The sequence below is a fragment of the Pithys albifrons genome, chromosome 3 (assembly GCF_047495875.1).
Source record: "Pithys albifrons albifrons isolate INPA30051 chromosome 3, PitAlb_v1, whole genome shotgun sequence".
NCBI lineage: Eukaryota > Metazoa > Chordata > Aves > Passeriformes > Thamnophilidae > Pithys > Pithys albifrons.
In genome coordinates, this window is record NC_092460.1 from 43,937,380 (window position 1) to 43,954,179 (window position 16,800).

The 16,800-nt window shown below is 43.6% G+C and overlaps 1 protein-coding gene across 3 annotated transcripts in view; it reads right to left on the reverse strand.

The window, feature by feature from the left end:
• Positions 1-2,015: 2,015 nt before the first annotated feature.
• The window catches only part of PARVB (parvin beta), a 51,715-nt gene continuing 36,930 nt past the window's right edge, over positions 2,016-16,800 (reverse strand). For all 3 annotated transcript variants that reach the window (XM_071551526.1, XM_071551528.1, XM_071551527.1), the window contains exons 7-13: positions 15,542-15,600; positions 13,846-13,865; positions 12,527-12,588; positions 11,191-11,259; positions 9,529-9,630; positions 8,394-8,466; positions 2,016-4,907 (exon numbers count right to left, since the gene is read on the reverse strand). In XM_071551526.1, coding sequence (XP_071407627.1) covers positions 4,831-4,907; positions 8,394-8,466; positions 9,529-9,630; positions 11,191-11,259; positions 12,527-12,588; positions 13,846-13,865; positions 15,542-15,600 — 462 coding nt within the window. In that variant the 3' untranslated portion in view covers positions 2,016-4,830. The remainder of the gene's footprint in view (positions 4,908-8,393; positions 8,467-9,528; positions 9,631-11,190; positions 11,260-12,526; positions 12,589-13,845; positions 13,866-15,541; positions 15,601-16,800) is intronic.

The window sequence follows — 16,800 nt, forward strand, 5'->3', positions numbered from 1 at the left end:
TCCTGTTGCACTTTGTTACCTAATTCTGTGAAAACAGACACTCAAAAACAGTTTTAATGGAGACAGATAAACAGGTTACCTTTATCAGAAACCTCTAAGGTGCACACCAGAAGGGCTGCAACCCCGTGACCAGGAATGATACTTTTATAACTTCTCTAGTAATTTAAATATGAGTTATTAACGACCAACCATGATTCTCATTTCCCTCTGTGCCCCAGCCATGGGGGTCTTCAGGACAGCTCCCTGGGGATCTTCCAGGATCTCTAGGCCTTGCTGTCTTCAGGTGACTCCTCACAAACACCACGGCCTTGGCAGGGCATGAGAAAGCTCATAATTTTGTGGGAAAGAGCTTTAGTAACTGTCTTTAGGATTTCAGCAACCTAGAAGAACCTATGTAAGTTCTGTGGTTATAAAATCTACAAAAAACCCCCACTAAATGCTTAGGCATCACACTCGTGGCCCTTCCAGCCTCTGGTAATGCAGGACATCCCCACTCTGTCTGCCTGGTGGGAGGAGAAATCCAGGCAGATTAACTCATTTGTCCTTAGAGTTAATTAGCCACGCCAGGCCCAAAATGCTCCTCTGAGACAAGAGTTATCTCCCCTAGAGGGAAAGTTTCCTACAGCAACCACTTTCCCTGGACATTTCCTGCACGTTCCAGTTCCATTTGTTAACTCTCTCAGCAAACAAAAGCAACTGTGCAGCCCTCCCTGACCCCCAGAATGAAACAGCAGCACACAAATCAGGCTGGTCTGGGTTAACACTGTTCACAGACCAGCTTCCGTGTTAACTCCATGCCAAAGACAAAAGTGGACAAAATGGGATAAAGGAAACTCGGTTGAAAACAGATCTCCAGATGCCATGAATTCTTAGTAACTGAGAACTTAAAATCCTGATTCAAAGGGCAAATGTAACTCTTAGATAACAAGCACTGAAATACAGCAAATTAGCAAAGAACCTTCTTACCTTTTCAGAAGTGCATTCTGCAGTATGAGCATGCAGTGAGTGAAAAACAAAGAGAAGGTATCGCTGGAGATGCTGTTGGGAACTTGGGACATAACCAGTTTCATACCAGCAGGCAGAGCGAGCAGGAAGAATTAACTGCTGGGAAACACATCTGTAATCCCTGGGTCTCTCCCTGCTTCAACTGGCAACACAGAGGATTTCTTCCTTGAAAGCCTCATTCACAATGCAGGGTCAGTGCTAAAAAAACAAGTCTGAAACGCAAGTGATGGACAAGCACCTGTTTTCCTCCAAAAATGATGCTGCCTGAGTGCATGGAGCACCCAAATTCCTGTAGAACAGCACCAGTAAATTGTCTCAGAGCTTCATCTGATTTCAGGGACATCTGCCCCCACCCCGAGTCCTTCTGCACATTCCCAAAGCCCATCTCGTGCACACACACACCCCACACACCTGGCCCTCACACAAAAGTAGCCACTGAAGAACAATTCAAGGAATCAACAACAGTCCCACCAACAGCAAGTTCTGATAATGCATTTTCCTGCTTCTCCACACAGCCTTGCAGTAGGGGAGAGCCACTCCGTGCTCTCTGCACACAGAGCAAAGGGAAGCACACAGACATTTTCAGTGTCACTCCAGATTTCCCTGAGCTTCCCAAGAGCTCAGCAGGCACAAAGGGTACTGGCTTTGGTATGCCAGGATTCCCTCCTGTGCTGATATGCAAGAACTGGGTCCCAAGTCTTCTAACGGTATCATAATTCAGTCACTCTCTTCTATTGTGGAAGGACAAAGGGAAACAAGGTGATCAGGTCCAGTAGCTGAGCAATATTAAAAAAGCTAAAGAAACCTGCAGAAGAGGTCACTTGTGTCTGGCTATGCCATCTCATCACCTGTACCAGGGACAGAAACAGAGACCACTGCTCTTCTAAGTGTGCACAGACCATCCTGTTTCTCAGACCCTTGATGGGAGATCACTGAAACTCGCCATTCAAAAGTTCTTCCCACAGACTTGTCCCATTGGCAGAAATAAGATATAGAAAACACAGTGATCGTTATCTGTTTATTTGAATAAATAGTACACCTGTCCCAAACCATGCATAACACTCCTGCTGTGAATTTTAGCAAACAGAGCATTGCATTGTAACTTGCTTACAGTACACAACTCTGACCACTAAGCTGGATGTCTCCAGCATGTGACAAGTCCAGAATTTGATCTGCAAGGCTGGTTTTTAGTAGTTAGAAATCCAGAGTAAACACTGTTAAAAACAGTAGAAAATACTCTTAAAAAATACATTAATACTGAAAGCACTGGGGTGTGGGGAAGAGGGGTAAGAAATCCTATAAAGTTGAAGCTGACTAAAAAAGAAAACAAATCTGCCACTTTTGGGTTTTACATCTTGAAAAGCAGAATGCAGCAGAGGAGCATCTGAGCTGCTCCTGTGGGAACAGAGCTCAGTGGAACTGAGTGTGTCCAGCAGATGCACCCAAAAGTCAAGTTGTATGGACTGAAAAAGTCAGACATTCATGAAGCACTTCCAAATGTGGAAGCTTTAATGCTGCAGAGCATCCAGCATTGATCTCAACAGGACTGAGATCTGTCCCACTGGGACCCAGGGAACAAATGTCAAAGCCCAGTAACACAAAGAGATGGTGAAGAACATTTTTAACATGGACTTTGCTCCTGGAGAGGAAAAGAAGCATCACATGTAGCAGAAAGGTGTGACCAAAGTGTTCAGAGAGGCTTTTCCTGCACTTTCACCTGCACTGCTCTTTCTGGAAACTGCACAGACTGGGATGGAGCTCCAGTGCAGCTAAATCTACTCTGCTCACAACCCTGTTAACAATAAACACGGTGACTGCAGGAACAGGGAGCTGGCCAGGCAGCAAAGAGCCAAGGAAAGAGGATTCTCCCTGTGCAACTTTCACAAACACTTAAAAACATAACAGATTGTAGTCTGACACCTGCCCCAAACTTGCTCAGGGCATCTGGGACAGTAACATCAAGATACAGTCCTGGCTGACAGGATATCCACATGAGGAATGCCTCAGGTTGCAGCAGAGGGACTCAGGTTTCTGCAGTGACCAGAAACAAGTAATTGAACAAAACAGACACTGCACACCTGCCAGTGCATTCCCATCTGCTCCCATGGCATGAAGAAGGCAGCTGGATAATGCCAGCTCAGAAAGAACCAGCCCCGAAAGCCAAATCACTCTTACCATTCTCTCCTGTTATTTTCTGTTTGGTTTTGATATTAATATTGCTTGCAATTTCAAAAACTAGACTCTCTGGAGGTCCTTCCCAGCAACTCAGAGAATATAAACAGCATTGGCACTTTCACCTCACCTGAAGGGAGGCTGGTGAATGACAAGTCTTTAACAGACTTGTTTCCCACAGACAACACTGGATTAAACTAAAAGTCTGAGAGCCTCAGGAGCCCCTTATTACACAGCACAGAATTTAGCCCAATTTCACTGACTTGCCGGGACAGCTGACCCACCCACCAGCCCTGAGTCCCTCTGTAAATCTCTGTAATAACCGCTGGGTTTGCAGAGTTTAGTGGCCCCAGCTGAACTCAAGGCCAACTTTTGCAGGCTCTGTATAAGCAGGGAGAGGTCAGCTCCTTCCTAAAGCACAGGCAAGCAGTGATTCCCCAGAGCACCCTACTGGGCAGAGATCTCAGTTTTTCATGTTAATAAAGGGCAATTTCCTTCCATCTTTGTTTCAGAGGTGTGAGGGGAGGTGACCCAAATAATTCAAATACTAAAACAATACGAAACAAAGGAGCAGAAGCCCATTTCTCTCCCTTTGAGATGAAAACATGTTTAATGAGGGACAGAGAAAGTTCCAATTGTAAAACTATACCATTCAAATGGCACATTTCCTCTTGAACCTGAGTTCAAGGGTAAATAATGTTTGCTGTAGAACCCATTTTTAAGGAAAAACAGGACTGAGGTGAGCTCATGGAGCAGAGCAAACCTGTCTGTTTATAAAAGCCTGACCCCCAGACCCCTCCAGCTGCCAACAACTCCAACAGGAGTGATCTGATCCCCTAACTCAGCTACAGGAAAGGAAGAACCAACCTTTAAACTGCCAAGCTCATTATTTCAGAAACAACTAGGGACAAAAATGCCTTAATCCAGCCTGTGCCTGTTTGACTAGCTCCTGACTGAGGTTTAGTGGGTAATAGTGGCCCTAGCAACCAAATTTCTCCTAGAAAAGACATGAAAGAAAAACAGACATGAAGAGATGAGTTGGCCATCCCATTGCAAGGCTTATTCTGTGTAAACACTGAATGGAAATAACACTGAGTAGAATGAGGTGAACACACAAACTGAAGCTCTTGCCATCAGCTTCAGACAGTGCCTGCAATTTCCCTCAAACCAACCCACCCAACAGAACACATGAAACCTTATTTAACAGAAAAGGTTCAGCTTCCAAATAAACCCCAATGCTGATTTTCTATTGCTACCAATTCAGCCTGGAAAATCATCACATGCCAGCTGCAACCAAGGAGTGGACAAAAGAAAAGTCTAGTGTACAATCAAAGAGCCTCCAGCCAGGAGGAAGGTCTTGTGTTTTCCCTGCTTATTAAAGTAGTTAGTGGTATAATTCCTTTCTCAAAAGAACACTGGTAGGTTATAACAAACAACAGCATCTTCTGGTAAAAGTGTGACATAGCTACACATTTCCAAGTGACCTAGAGAATACACATGCACAATCTTTAGTGGAACTGTCATACAAACACTACAGAGAGCACACCAAGTGCAGCAAGAAGGCCTGAAGAACAGCATAAGGCACAGTGGGAGTGTGCAGAGAGGTGCTCATTGTCCTTCCTGCCTCAGCAGAGGCCTCAGCAGCTTCCAGGGTCACTCAACGTTCTTGTACTTGGTGAACAGGTTGTACAGAACCCTCAGGGTAGACTTCAGGTCCAAGTTGACAACATCTGTGGAAGAAAAGGAGAAATCCTTAATCCACATTTTGGTTTCCCTCATTTTCCTAAAAGGAACGCAAGTCCCCACATCTCTGAGCTGGTGGAATTAGCAACAAAACTCCCTCAGAGTTCTGATCTCCCCAAGTCAAGCCTTTTAAATGTCCCAAATGATGCCCTCCCCTTGGGATCACACAGTCACAGGAACTTCCCTGGGCAACAGGAGAAAGAGAATTCCCTTCCTCATCTCAGAGTGGGGTAAAGGCTTTGGGAAATACCCCCAAGGATTTCCTAGCCCAGGGAAGGAGTGATCAAGTGGTCACACCCCTCAGAGGTACCAAACCTCACACTCCACAGCTCTGCAGGGATATCAACCATGCACAAACAGAGCAGGAGTTCTCAGGAGAACCAAAACTTTCTATCATTTAATATCCCTTCTCCCCACCAGGGAACAGGTCCCAGGCTACAGCTATAAAAAAGGCCAAGAAATAGCACAGACATGTGATCCAGGGACTGAGGGGGAGGCACAGAGAAGGCTGAACAGGGAGAAAGGAAGGTGGGGTATCATGTGTAAGAAAGGAGGAGGAGAAAAGGAGGGTGAAGCAAAAAACACACAATAAACAACATATATGGAAGCAGAAGTGAGGAAGAACAGATAATTAACAAATCATCAAAGGACCCAGGAAGACAGCAAACAAGACTAAGTATAAATAATGTGAGGGCCAAGGGAAACACCTACTGCCTGTTTTAATTAAGAGTCACTGCTAGGACACCTCTGCCCTCCCCTCTGACCCCAACTGGGTAACACTCTGCCCCACATTTCATCTGGGACTGTCAGGAGCTTTCTCTCTACCCTTTTTCCTATATTATTTTACATACTTCATTGATGAGTTTTAATTTGCATCTGCAAGAGAATCCCAATCTGCCCCAAAGGAAGATCCTGCCTGCTGTGAAGTCATGCACCTCAAAAAAGAGACCTCCTACCTGGATAACTAAAAATAAAACACATTTCTAGTTTTTTCAGGTATCACACAAAGCTGCTTCCTACCACAGCATTCCCAGTTCCCTCAGAGATGGATTTAAAATATAAGTTTAGCCAGAGGAAAGAACACACTACTTTATTTTTTCTTATCTTCCTTTTCTTTTTATACATCTTCCAGTGGTGGAAATTCCACCTCCACTCCTTGACAGCACAGACTGAAGGTTAATTACCTTCACTGTTGTCATTCTAGTCTGCTATTTTCCTAACTTTCAGACCTCGTTATGATTTTGTTTGCTGCATTAAAGGGCACAGAGTGTGAGATGCATCCTCCTTTTGTGGGTGATTACAGTGCTCCTTATTGATCAGTGTCTAACAGGCATTCCCAAAAATAAGCACATTCTCAGCCTTTGTTTCTTATTTAAGATAAAACATGCAGAGCCACAACATTACCAACAACAACTAATAAAATGCTAACTGAAAGTGGCCATAAATCATAAAAACAGTTTAAAATATTCCGTTAATTTAAAACTTTCACGTTCCTTAACAACCTCATTAGAGGTTAAATGAATGAAACCACTGGAACACATTCTGCTGCAATAATTCAGCACCAAGTCCTGCTGCTGGCCCAATCTACTGAGTTTTGCTGGAAGAACAGAGATGGGGAGATGATGTGTATGCTCCTGTGTTTATTTACACCTGCACAAAGACACTCAAAATCACAAGATCTCTTTCTTGCCAGCACTGCAGAAAGCATAGGCTACAGAAATAAAAATTTCTAACCCCAACAACCCTGTGATCCTAATTCAAGAGGCATTTACTACTCTAACTCAAGAGGCATTTGCTATCCTAATTCAAGAGGCATTTACTGCCCAGTTCCTGGATTCACCTGACAGGTTTTCCAGGCTACTGAGGAACAAACAATGGCTCAGCAAGGCACTAACAAAGCATACTAATAAACAACATTTTTTGCAGAGCCTTAGAGTCTCTGCCAAACTGAATGATTGTTTTTGGAACACAAAACATGTGGCAATACTATCAAGACCTTACAAATGCAACTGTGGTGACAAAGCACACCCAAGATGTGACTGTCCTCTCCACACAAGCATTTTCCATGAGCAAGAGCCCTTTTCCAGGCATTTCCAGCCACAGAGACACCCCAGCAGCTGGGAATGGGGACACACAGAAGGGGAAGGGAAACCCACAAGAGACTGTGCATCCTGCAGCAGCCAAAAGGAATGGTCTGTGAGCCAGCTTGGCTCTCCAGCTTCTATCACACATTAAATTTTCAATCATTGAAACACTGTAAAGATATTCTGCTCCTTACTGAATCCACGCACCTTTTCCTGAGCAAACAAAAGACACATATATATGCTATAGTGTTCTAACATTCATTAGAGGATGTAAGAAAGCCTTATGGGAAGGGAACCTCCTCTGTCAGATCAAACGGTGAGAACAAAACAAAATGAAACAAAAAAGGACAAGCTTTCAACTGGCTCAGGTTTCTCCTAAATTTTTAACATTCCTGTCCCCCAAAATAGGCTTGTCTGGCTTACCTGGTCTCCTGCTGCAATCTCCTTAACCCTTCCACTCAAAAACTGCCACTCCTGATGGTGTGTTTGTAGTTGTGCAGTCTCCTTGTCCTCCTCACACACCCACTGACTCAGCTCCAACACTCACAACACTCCTTTGCTTTCCCAAATTAGTGTCTTGTTTTGCAATATTCTTCAGGGCCACTTTTCATGCCCAAATTTAAAACAGTACTGACAGGACATACAGGCATTTAATACTGTCTTTTGCTTTTTTTTCCCCCACTATTTGTTACTCTGTTTACTATCACCACTTTGTCTCATCTTAAGTCAGAGCAAACATTTCTTAGGGGCTTCTCCCTTTCCTTTGTTCTGAGGAAGCTTCTCACCCACACCGAGTTTGTAACATCAGGAATAAAAAAATCGCCCATTTAGCAGTCATAAAGTTTTAATTCCTCTTTTTATCCCCAGTGCAAGCAACAATGCAAACCTCATCATTTATTAATTGCAAGGTTCAGAGACTTTAAAGGGAAAACTCAGTTTTTACACACTGCAGTTCTGACTCCCAAGTACATATAAATCAAGAAGATTCTTTGCTCTTGGTTCTCCTAAAAAACCCTCAAAAGCCTCTTAGTTATCTGTCACTGAAATCTCATCACAGGAGTCCAAACCAGCTGTAGCTGTAGGAATTAAGAGAATTAGACCATGAAAAGCTTTCTGCTTGACTGTTTTGGAGAACCCCATCTGAATTTGTAACACAGCACTGAACAGCTCTTGAATGATTCACTAAACCAGACTGGGACACTCCAGTGCATCTATTGCAGACAAGAAACACAGGCAAGGATATACCCCAGACAGAGGCAGGGAATCCTTTGGGAAACTGTCCAGGGGCCCATTTACAGCTCCACTCTGGTGCTGCTGTCTCTGGAAGGAGCTACCCCTGAACTGCACCTGCTCTTGTGTCTTTATACACCATTCAAAGCACGTCCTCACCTTCAGGGCGAGCCTTTGGTTTCTTCAGACCTCCATCCTGCATCAGCTCAAAAGCAAAGGAAACATTGTGGACCTGAAAGAGGGAGAGTGTTCAGAGCTCAGAGTTATACAGGCATTAAAAGCCTTCACTTCAATTTTTAAAAATACTTTATTATTCTCTCTATACTTGGCGCAGAAAATTATAATTCTCCTTAACATTTACATGTTTAAGCACAGCAGAAAATACAGATGAGCAAGAAAGAAATGAAAGCTTGAAGGGCAAATATTCACTTTTGATATAGAGAAAGTCATTCAGATTTCCAAGTTCAAGTGTAAAAACATGACTGGGCCCCACATGGACTGAGAGACCCCCCCTAAGCCCTGAGCTCAGTCTCTCTGGCAGAGGCACAACAATTGCAAGGTATGGACAAAAAGGAAAAATGAAAGAAAGCAGGTGCCTTGTTTTCATCTCTCCATTGAAGAGCAAACGTGGTCTAAGAGATTTGCATAGCAGATTTCTTGTCTATGCTTACTGAAATCTCAGCAAGGCAATTTGCATTATGAATTCTGTGCAGTTTTGTTACTGCACGTCATACCAAGCAAGGGGGGAGATTTAATTGCAGCTCCTCATCTTGAGAAACATGCACACAAGGAAGACAGGCCATTTGCACTCGTGTTTATTGCTCAGAATTTATTAATCTCTTTTTACCTGCTACAGTTCCTCCTCATTCACTGTCACAAAACCAATCCCTTCTAATGTGAAAGTACTTTTTCCCAAAACCACAGAGCCCGCCTCTCCTTTGATTTACAAATCCTCATTCCTCAAGGCAGAGCCCCCACCCAAATTCACACATTACCTTGGGAATACTGGCAAATTGAAACCATTAATAACAAAATTACAACTGAACAGGTGCTGGCTGCACCTCAGCACCCTTCATTGCTACAAGGGCAAAAATCCAAGATACTGAGATTAAAAAAAAATGCAAGAGAAAGCCTTTTAGTGCTTTTAACTATCAAGTGTCACAGCCTCTTTGCCACAGCTCCTGAAGAGAATATATCACGTTCTGATTTACCTGGCTCAAAGAGAAAGGACACAACCACTGGAAAATACCACGTGATAACAATGCAAAACCAACCAACTGGAATTTCTACCCACCTTCTGATCAAAACTTTCAGGTGTTAGGTAGAAGTTGTGAAGTGGAACAAAATAGTCTTCAAGGAGACCCATGAGCAAAACCAAGTAAACACCATCTGCAAACTAAAGAGAAATATTGATGACATGCCTGGCAGAAAGAATCTATTTGTAAACAAGCACTCCTGAACAAGGAGAACACAGGATGCTTGGCCTGAATGGTGTATTTTGATTTCTACCGTGTTCTTACAGAGGTGTAAGATGGTTCAGGAGTCACCAAGTGATCCTTTGAGTCGTAGCAAGGAAGTGACAGGAAGTTTAACAAGCATTTAGGGCTTTGGTCCATCTGCCACCAGTGCAGCTGAGCCAGAGAAATCACCTTGAATTTAAGAGGCTGTTGATGGAGCTGCTCTCTTGTCTGTCCTCTAAAGAACAGGGAAAAACCACAGGAGGCTTTCTCCCTACATCTGGTAGCACTATTTCCCCTGCTCTCATTTCCTGAGCAGAACAAGGAAGCCCATCAGCAATTGTTACAGCATTAACCCTTGCAAGGCCATGTGCCAATGACTATTTTAATTACTTACATACAGTAAAGAGCTTTAAGCAGAAGAAATTGAAAATAATTCACCTGGGAGTGATCTACAGTTTGTATTCCTTAGTTGTGCAAAGTATTTAGTCTGAATAGGCAGGGACTGAAAAATTATCTTCTTCAGCCACTTATCTATTTACTGAGGTACTGAATGCTTTGGGGTGGGCTTAGAGTATGTCTGTCTGTCTGCTCTTGCTTTCCTCACATTCATTTGATTTGCTTCAGGAATCTTGCCAACTCCTCTACAGTATTTAAGCAAGCTTTTTTGATTTAAAAATATAAAAGAAACAACTTCCTGGGAAAGCTGTTTGCACATTAAATACTCCCAGTGCTGCTACTACAGTACCTGGTGATTTCTCTTAAATCATGTATGTTGGACATTCAAATCCTTGTCTTTAATCCAAATTTGAAATTAAGTCTCCTCTGTCACAGGTAGGAAGTTTAATTTCATAAAATAAATTTTTTCCCCCAAGTCAAAATAAACTTTTTTCAGGAAATACTAAATAATATTCTGTGTACTTGGGCAAAACTACTGAGTGTTCCTACCAGACAGGATGACTGCCCAAGGGGGGAATGCTATTTCTGACAGACCTCTCACTTGGGATCCTGACTTCCTCTGATCTCTTCAAATTGCCGGGTACCTCTAAGCATTAAGCAACAATTTCTTGTGAAAGATCAGATCCAGTCACCCCCTTATTTCAGCAGAGCTACAAAACAGCAGTGAAGGACTGGTATTACACTAACCCAGGCTCAAATCAGTTACCTGTATGGTATAATTCTTTAGATGCTGTGCTTTTTAGCTGAGACAGTAAGATAACCATCTCTCCACAGTTCAGTGAACTCTGCAGAGAAGATCTGCTTCTGCTTAGCCAAGGCCATGCCTGGAAAATTGCTTAATTTATCTTTACAGTGAGAACTACTCCACTGACACTTCAATTCACACTTACTCATGGGTTCCAGGAATGTCAGGATACTCCAGAGCTCTGATCCCACCCATTAACATGCCCAGGCAGAAACACATCCCTAACAAGGTTTCATGGAATGAGGGCCTAAATTTGCAATGTACAGATTACACACAACCAGACAAAGCCTCCTACCTGCGTTTCCAACTCTGTCACTTCCAGATTCAGTTTGTTCAAGTGTTTGTTCACAAAGGTGATCAGGGACTAGAAAAGAAAGCAGCAGGAGCAGCGATGTTAGACCTGCACTCAGTGCCTGTGTGAAAGGGTTAACACACAATCTTAAGACATTTTTAAAAGCCTGATAAATAAGGGGCTGTGCTGTTTGCTTTTGCATAAATCAGTACATAAAACTGAGAACAACTCGGGTAGAGTCGCTTCTGCTGCACCGTGTGCCAGAGCTCCGCAGAGGGTGCTGTTACACGGCTCACGAGTGGCTTTCTGGGCACACAAAGAAACTGCAAGTCAGGAAAAAAGCTGAGCTGACATCAGTGCTTGGAGATGCATCAGGAGGTGCATTTATTGCCCACACTGATTTTTTCATGTTCCTAGGGAAGATCCACCCCCTGGGGGCAAGGCATGAGCTAAGAGTGCCCAGGAAGATGCCAACAGCACACACACCAAACTACAGCCAGGATGGAACCCAGGTCTGGGGTTTCTATACCAGAGACAACATCCTGAGACTACAATCCAGTCCTGTGCTGACACCTGAAGGGACATAGATCTTCCAAAGGGACACAGAGCTGGGTGTTAACACTTTAAAGAGTTAACTTTGCTCTCCACTCACTTTAAAACACTTTCCTAGAAGACATTTCAGGCAGGAAAGATAAAATCTTGCAGAGACTTCAAAGCATTAATGTAAATGCACACATCCTCTGTTCCATACACAGGGAAGGGACGATTTACAGAACCAGACTCAGACTATTCTGAGTTGGAAGGATCCACAAGGATCATCGAGTCCAACTCTTAAGTCAATGGCCCGCAAAATTGATCTTTGCATAGTGCTGTTCTAATAAACAGCTGAGCAGCCACACTGGAACCATCTGAGGGAACCCCATCGAGCTGTTCTTCCCTAAAGAAGAAGCTGTTCTTATGTCTTCCCTAAAGCAGGAGCTGGCAGAGAGACAAACAGCTCCATCACTCCTCTGCTCTGTCCCACACCAAGTCTGGGTGGGTGTGCTGTGAGAGGATGCTCAGCCTTGGGGACAAACCAGGGGATCACATGAATTAGTGTTGAGTAGAACAGCAACTCTTCTGTAAAAGATTTCCATTTAGCAAACTTATTTATGGGTGAATCCCATTTCAGGGCACTGTGGAAAATACCACCTGGCTTTGAAACAGTGACCCTTGGGGGTAACTTTTCCCTGCTCCAGATTCTGTTACTAGCTGGATGTTTCTGAATACCTTTCAAAAAAAGCAATGTGGAAAACCTTTCCAAAAATGTGGAAAACAAAACTGGACTTTCGTTTTTTACCTTTTTGACTACGCTGAGTTTGTCTGGTGCATGATCAAAAAGTGTGTCAAAGGCATCACGCTCTGTTTTAGGGGAAAAAAAGTAAAATCAGCACATCTCCAACACAGTCAATATGAGAAGCAGGTTATGTGTCCAGAGATTAAAGGTTTTTCTCAGAAAGACACATAGCAAGACCCAAGCTAAAAGTTACCATCTTATTTTGTTTAGTTAAATGCCAGAGCAAACTACTCTGGGAATTTCAGAGGTAAGTGAAAAGATATGTATCATTCCCTGATTTTTTTTGCCATCCATAATTGGTATACAAAATACACAAGTGAAAGAAATACTAAAATTAATCATAAATTTTGAGTATGCCCCATTCCTAACTTAAACAATACTATGGCTGCATCCTCAACTCAGTGTCAAAGATATTAATTTGGTTAATTTAAAATTACTGGTAGGACCCTTGACTTCAGTAAAGCTTAAAACTGAGCTCAGCTGAATGCTCATTCAGCAGTGTATGAAGAGCAGAGCTCAGCACAAAATTTAAACCATGGTGAGACTTTCCAAACATGGTATAAGAATATCTAACCCAATCTATGTTTTCAACATAGTTTTTAACAGCTTTTCCAAGATCAATTTCTTTTTATTTACAAAACATGCTTTAATAGTTTTCTGCTGTTAAATAAATGGCTATATTTATTATGCAAATTTCTTTGGTACCTGAAGATACGTTATTTAGTCCCTATATTTAGCCCCCAATTGCCTTATCAATAATTATGTAGATACTCTGCAAGAAAGGAAATGGTAGAATTCACATATTGTAAGAGGTGAATAAAGAAAATTAGTTACTTATTTTTCATCACACACAGTCCTTTACATGAGCCCATATCTCTTAAGTGAGAAGTGACTTTAATGCCACTGAAAAAAACTAAAGACAGAAAGTGAAATCTCTTGGCAGCAATGTAAAAAAGCCCAATTTTTGTTTAGAAGACCAGACCTTCAGTTGGTAAAGCCTAAACTCTAAATTCCAGTGAACAGAGGAGATAAAGTGATACTCCAGATCTCTGTGTCTTTCTTGTAATGAGGAGCTACTCTTCATTACTCACTAATTAAACAAAATTACTGCAAAGAGCACAAACAATATCCTGCAGGGTATGCTCCTACCCTTTCTCCACATCTGTGTGGAGTGACAAAATCTGACCCCACAACACATTCCAACCCTCTGGAATTGCTCAACCCATTGTCTTGCTCTGCTGAGAGAAACCAGACCAGATTTCTGTGCCTGACACAAACAAATAAGTAAGTAAATAAATCTCAGAGTCAACTTTGCTACTTACCAAATCTTCCCATCATCATCCTGCAAGTCAGAGCATTCAAAAAGAATAGGTTAGTTCATGAATAATCTCTTTGAAAAGACAAGACCATGGGCTTAACTGGGCCTCTTCCTGCAGGATTTTTTTCTGCTATTCCCAGGATTTTTTTCTATTTTCACTCCTACAAAGTCAGGAGGCTGAGCGTGTCACAGACCAGACTAGGAATGTCCCCAGCAGAACACCAGTGATGCCAGGGGGATGCATTTCAAATAAATGGAAATGTGTAATTATATTTAACATATAATTATATTTTACACATCATTATGATTTCTTATCCATAACAATTTTTATGATGGAGGATGAATGAATAGATGTGTTTCTGTGTATATTTTCCACAAATACAGGCATCAGTCACTAAACCACACAGCTTAGAAGCAGCAAAGTTCTCTCTCCCACTTTAACCTGTTTTTATTGAAGAAAGAAAACACAGATCCCTGTGTGGATATTATGTAAATCAAACTGCCAGATATGAAACCTTATCAACAGCCAGTGACATCAGCAGACATATGCAGATGTTTATCAGCTGAGAGGCAGGCCCTGGTTGGCACAGAGGAAGCTGAAAGCATTCAGTGAATGCAGGATTTTGCTGATCCCTGCATTTTCCACAGCTATTCTTGTCTCTGGGTGTGCAACACATTAAATAGTAAGGCTCTTGATGCTGGGTAATATTAAATAGCTTCATAAAATAGATGTATAAACACACATGCAAGTCTGTAAATATTTTGCTGAGAAACTGTCTAACCCTCAGCTTGCAGATTCCATCTCTCAAACCACATCTGAGCGAGAGCAGAGCCAAGTGCTTTGTTCCAGAGTGAGGGGAGGAATTCTGGCCCACAGACCTAAGCCAGAGCTCTGATCCTACAAAACCCCACTTAATGTCCACCCAGACGTGTGATGATCTCATTCCTGAGTGTTTCCATCTGAGAGATGTTCCCCACTGAGCTCAGCCAGTGGTGCTGAATTTCTGAGCTGGAGACAAAGCCCTGACAAACTGCAAGCCCCTGCAAGCCCCTGTTAGAGGAGCTGCCTCCAGGCCACGGAAGGGACAAGTCCAGCTTTTCTTTGCAGCCAAATGCTTGTCTAGCCTTCTCCTTACAGAAAGCACTGTAAAAACATAAAGCAATCTGTTGCAAGAAGTGAAGAGGGAAAGGGTTTATTTATTCAGTTTGGGTTTGCTGAGCTCAAGTCCTGAGGTACTGCTGGAAACAGAGATCTTTGCCATACCTCTCAAAATTGAAGGGATACTCTGTTAAAACATCCTCAGAGTTTTCATGGGGTATTGCTTCAGTGTTGAGAGAGATATCAAAGAATTGTCTTTTGTCCAACTAATTCTTCCCCAAAATATCTATATTAGACCTTCACTTGGGAGAGAAAACAGCACTGGGCAGAAATCAGTTATATATTTCTGCCTCCAGAAGGCAGGAGAAAAAGGCTCCCAAAGGTCCTTTGCATTAAAAGCTTCTGTGACCCAAGAATTTACAGGGAACATCTCTCCTTTGTAATGTATTTCCAGAGACCAAGTAATTTCCATATACTTAAAACAGCACCACATTAAGGGATTTTGTTAATTTAGCAAGGACAGGAGGGGCAGACTGTCTTTAATCTTTGTAAATGGCCTCCCACCAGGCCCCAGTGGCACCCTGAGGTGCTCTGTGCTTACTCTGTGGTGGTGGTCAGCTCCTCGGAGACGTGTGTGGTCTGCAGGAGGCCCTCCCGCTTCTGCAAAGGAACACAGAGTTAGAAACTTGGGAAATAGGGAAGGAGAAGCTCCTGAGGGGCTCTGCAGCACTCAGAGTGCCTGAGAGCAGAGAACACCGTCCCTGGAGGTTTTTAACCTGAGATTGGCCGTGACACTGAGTGCCATGATCTGGTAAAGGGACTGGAGTTGGCCCAAGGGTTGGACTTGATGATCTCAGAGGTCTTTCCCAGCCCAATCCATTCTATGATTCTATGAACACTCTCCGAGCCCTGCAGAGGGGACGCGGCGGGCAGAGGGGACGCGGCGGGCAGAGGGGACGCGGCGGGCAGAGGGGACGCGGCGGGCAGAGGGGACGCGGCGGGCAGAGGACTCACTCCAGGGCTGTGGCACTGATCAGGCTGACAGCCCAGGGGATGGTGGGGAATTGCATATCCACACCTGCATTTGCAGTCAGCTCACTCACTACGAATCCTCCTGCTGAGCCCAGTGTCAGCATTGGGTCAGGAACACAAAGCCAGGAGGGTTTGTCAGCCCCAGTTCAAATCCCCCAAGCAGAGGCACTCATGGCATGGAGTCAGTCAACAACTGGGCACAAGTGGCAGCCTGACTGTCCAGGGAGGTGTGGGCTGGAATAACAGGGCTGGTGCCCCAGCCCAGGGCTGTGCTGGCAGGGCTCTCTCCAGGCATGGGGGCAGCTCTCCCAGAGCAGCCACAAACCTGCCAGGAAAATCCCCCAGGGAAATGCAGGGAGCACAGAAAGCTCAGCCAGTGATCTGACAGCAAATAGCATTGCCCTGATACTGAGTTTTCTCTCCCTGGGATAATTTTCTGCATGAATAAGGAGTCTCCTGCCCAAGTGAGAGTTAGCATGTGGTGAGAATCAGTTTCAAACCAGCTGAGAGGCTGGAAGTGCTTTCACCCCAGTGAAAAACTGGTTAAACATCTCTATGGGCTCCTTTCAGAACTACAGGACACAGCCTCATGCCTGAATGGAGGAATTTCTTTCTTCCCTTCCCTGCACCCAAAAAGCTGACACAAAGAACTGCAATCTCAGCAGCCATCTAGGAACCAGGTCTGCCAGAATGATTTATGGCAGGGTTAATAAAGCTTGCTAGCTCAGGTAAGCAGGGAAACCACCCCCTGTGGCACAAGCTCCGTACACGTTTTCCACCTCAATCATTTCCACCACCTGAATCTCAAGCAAGAACTTCTTAAGGAGA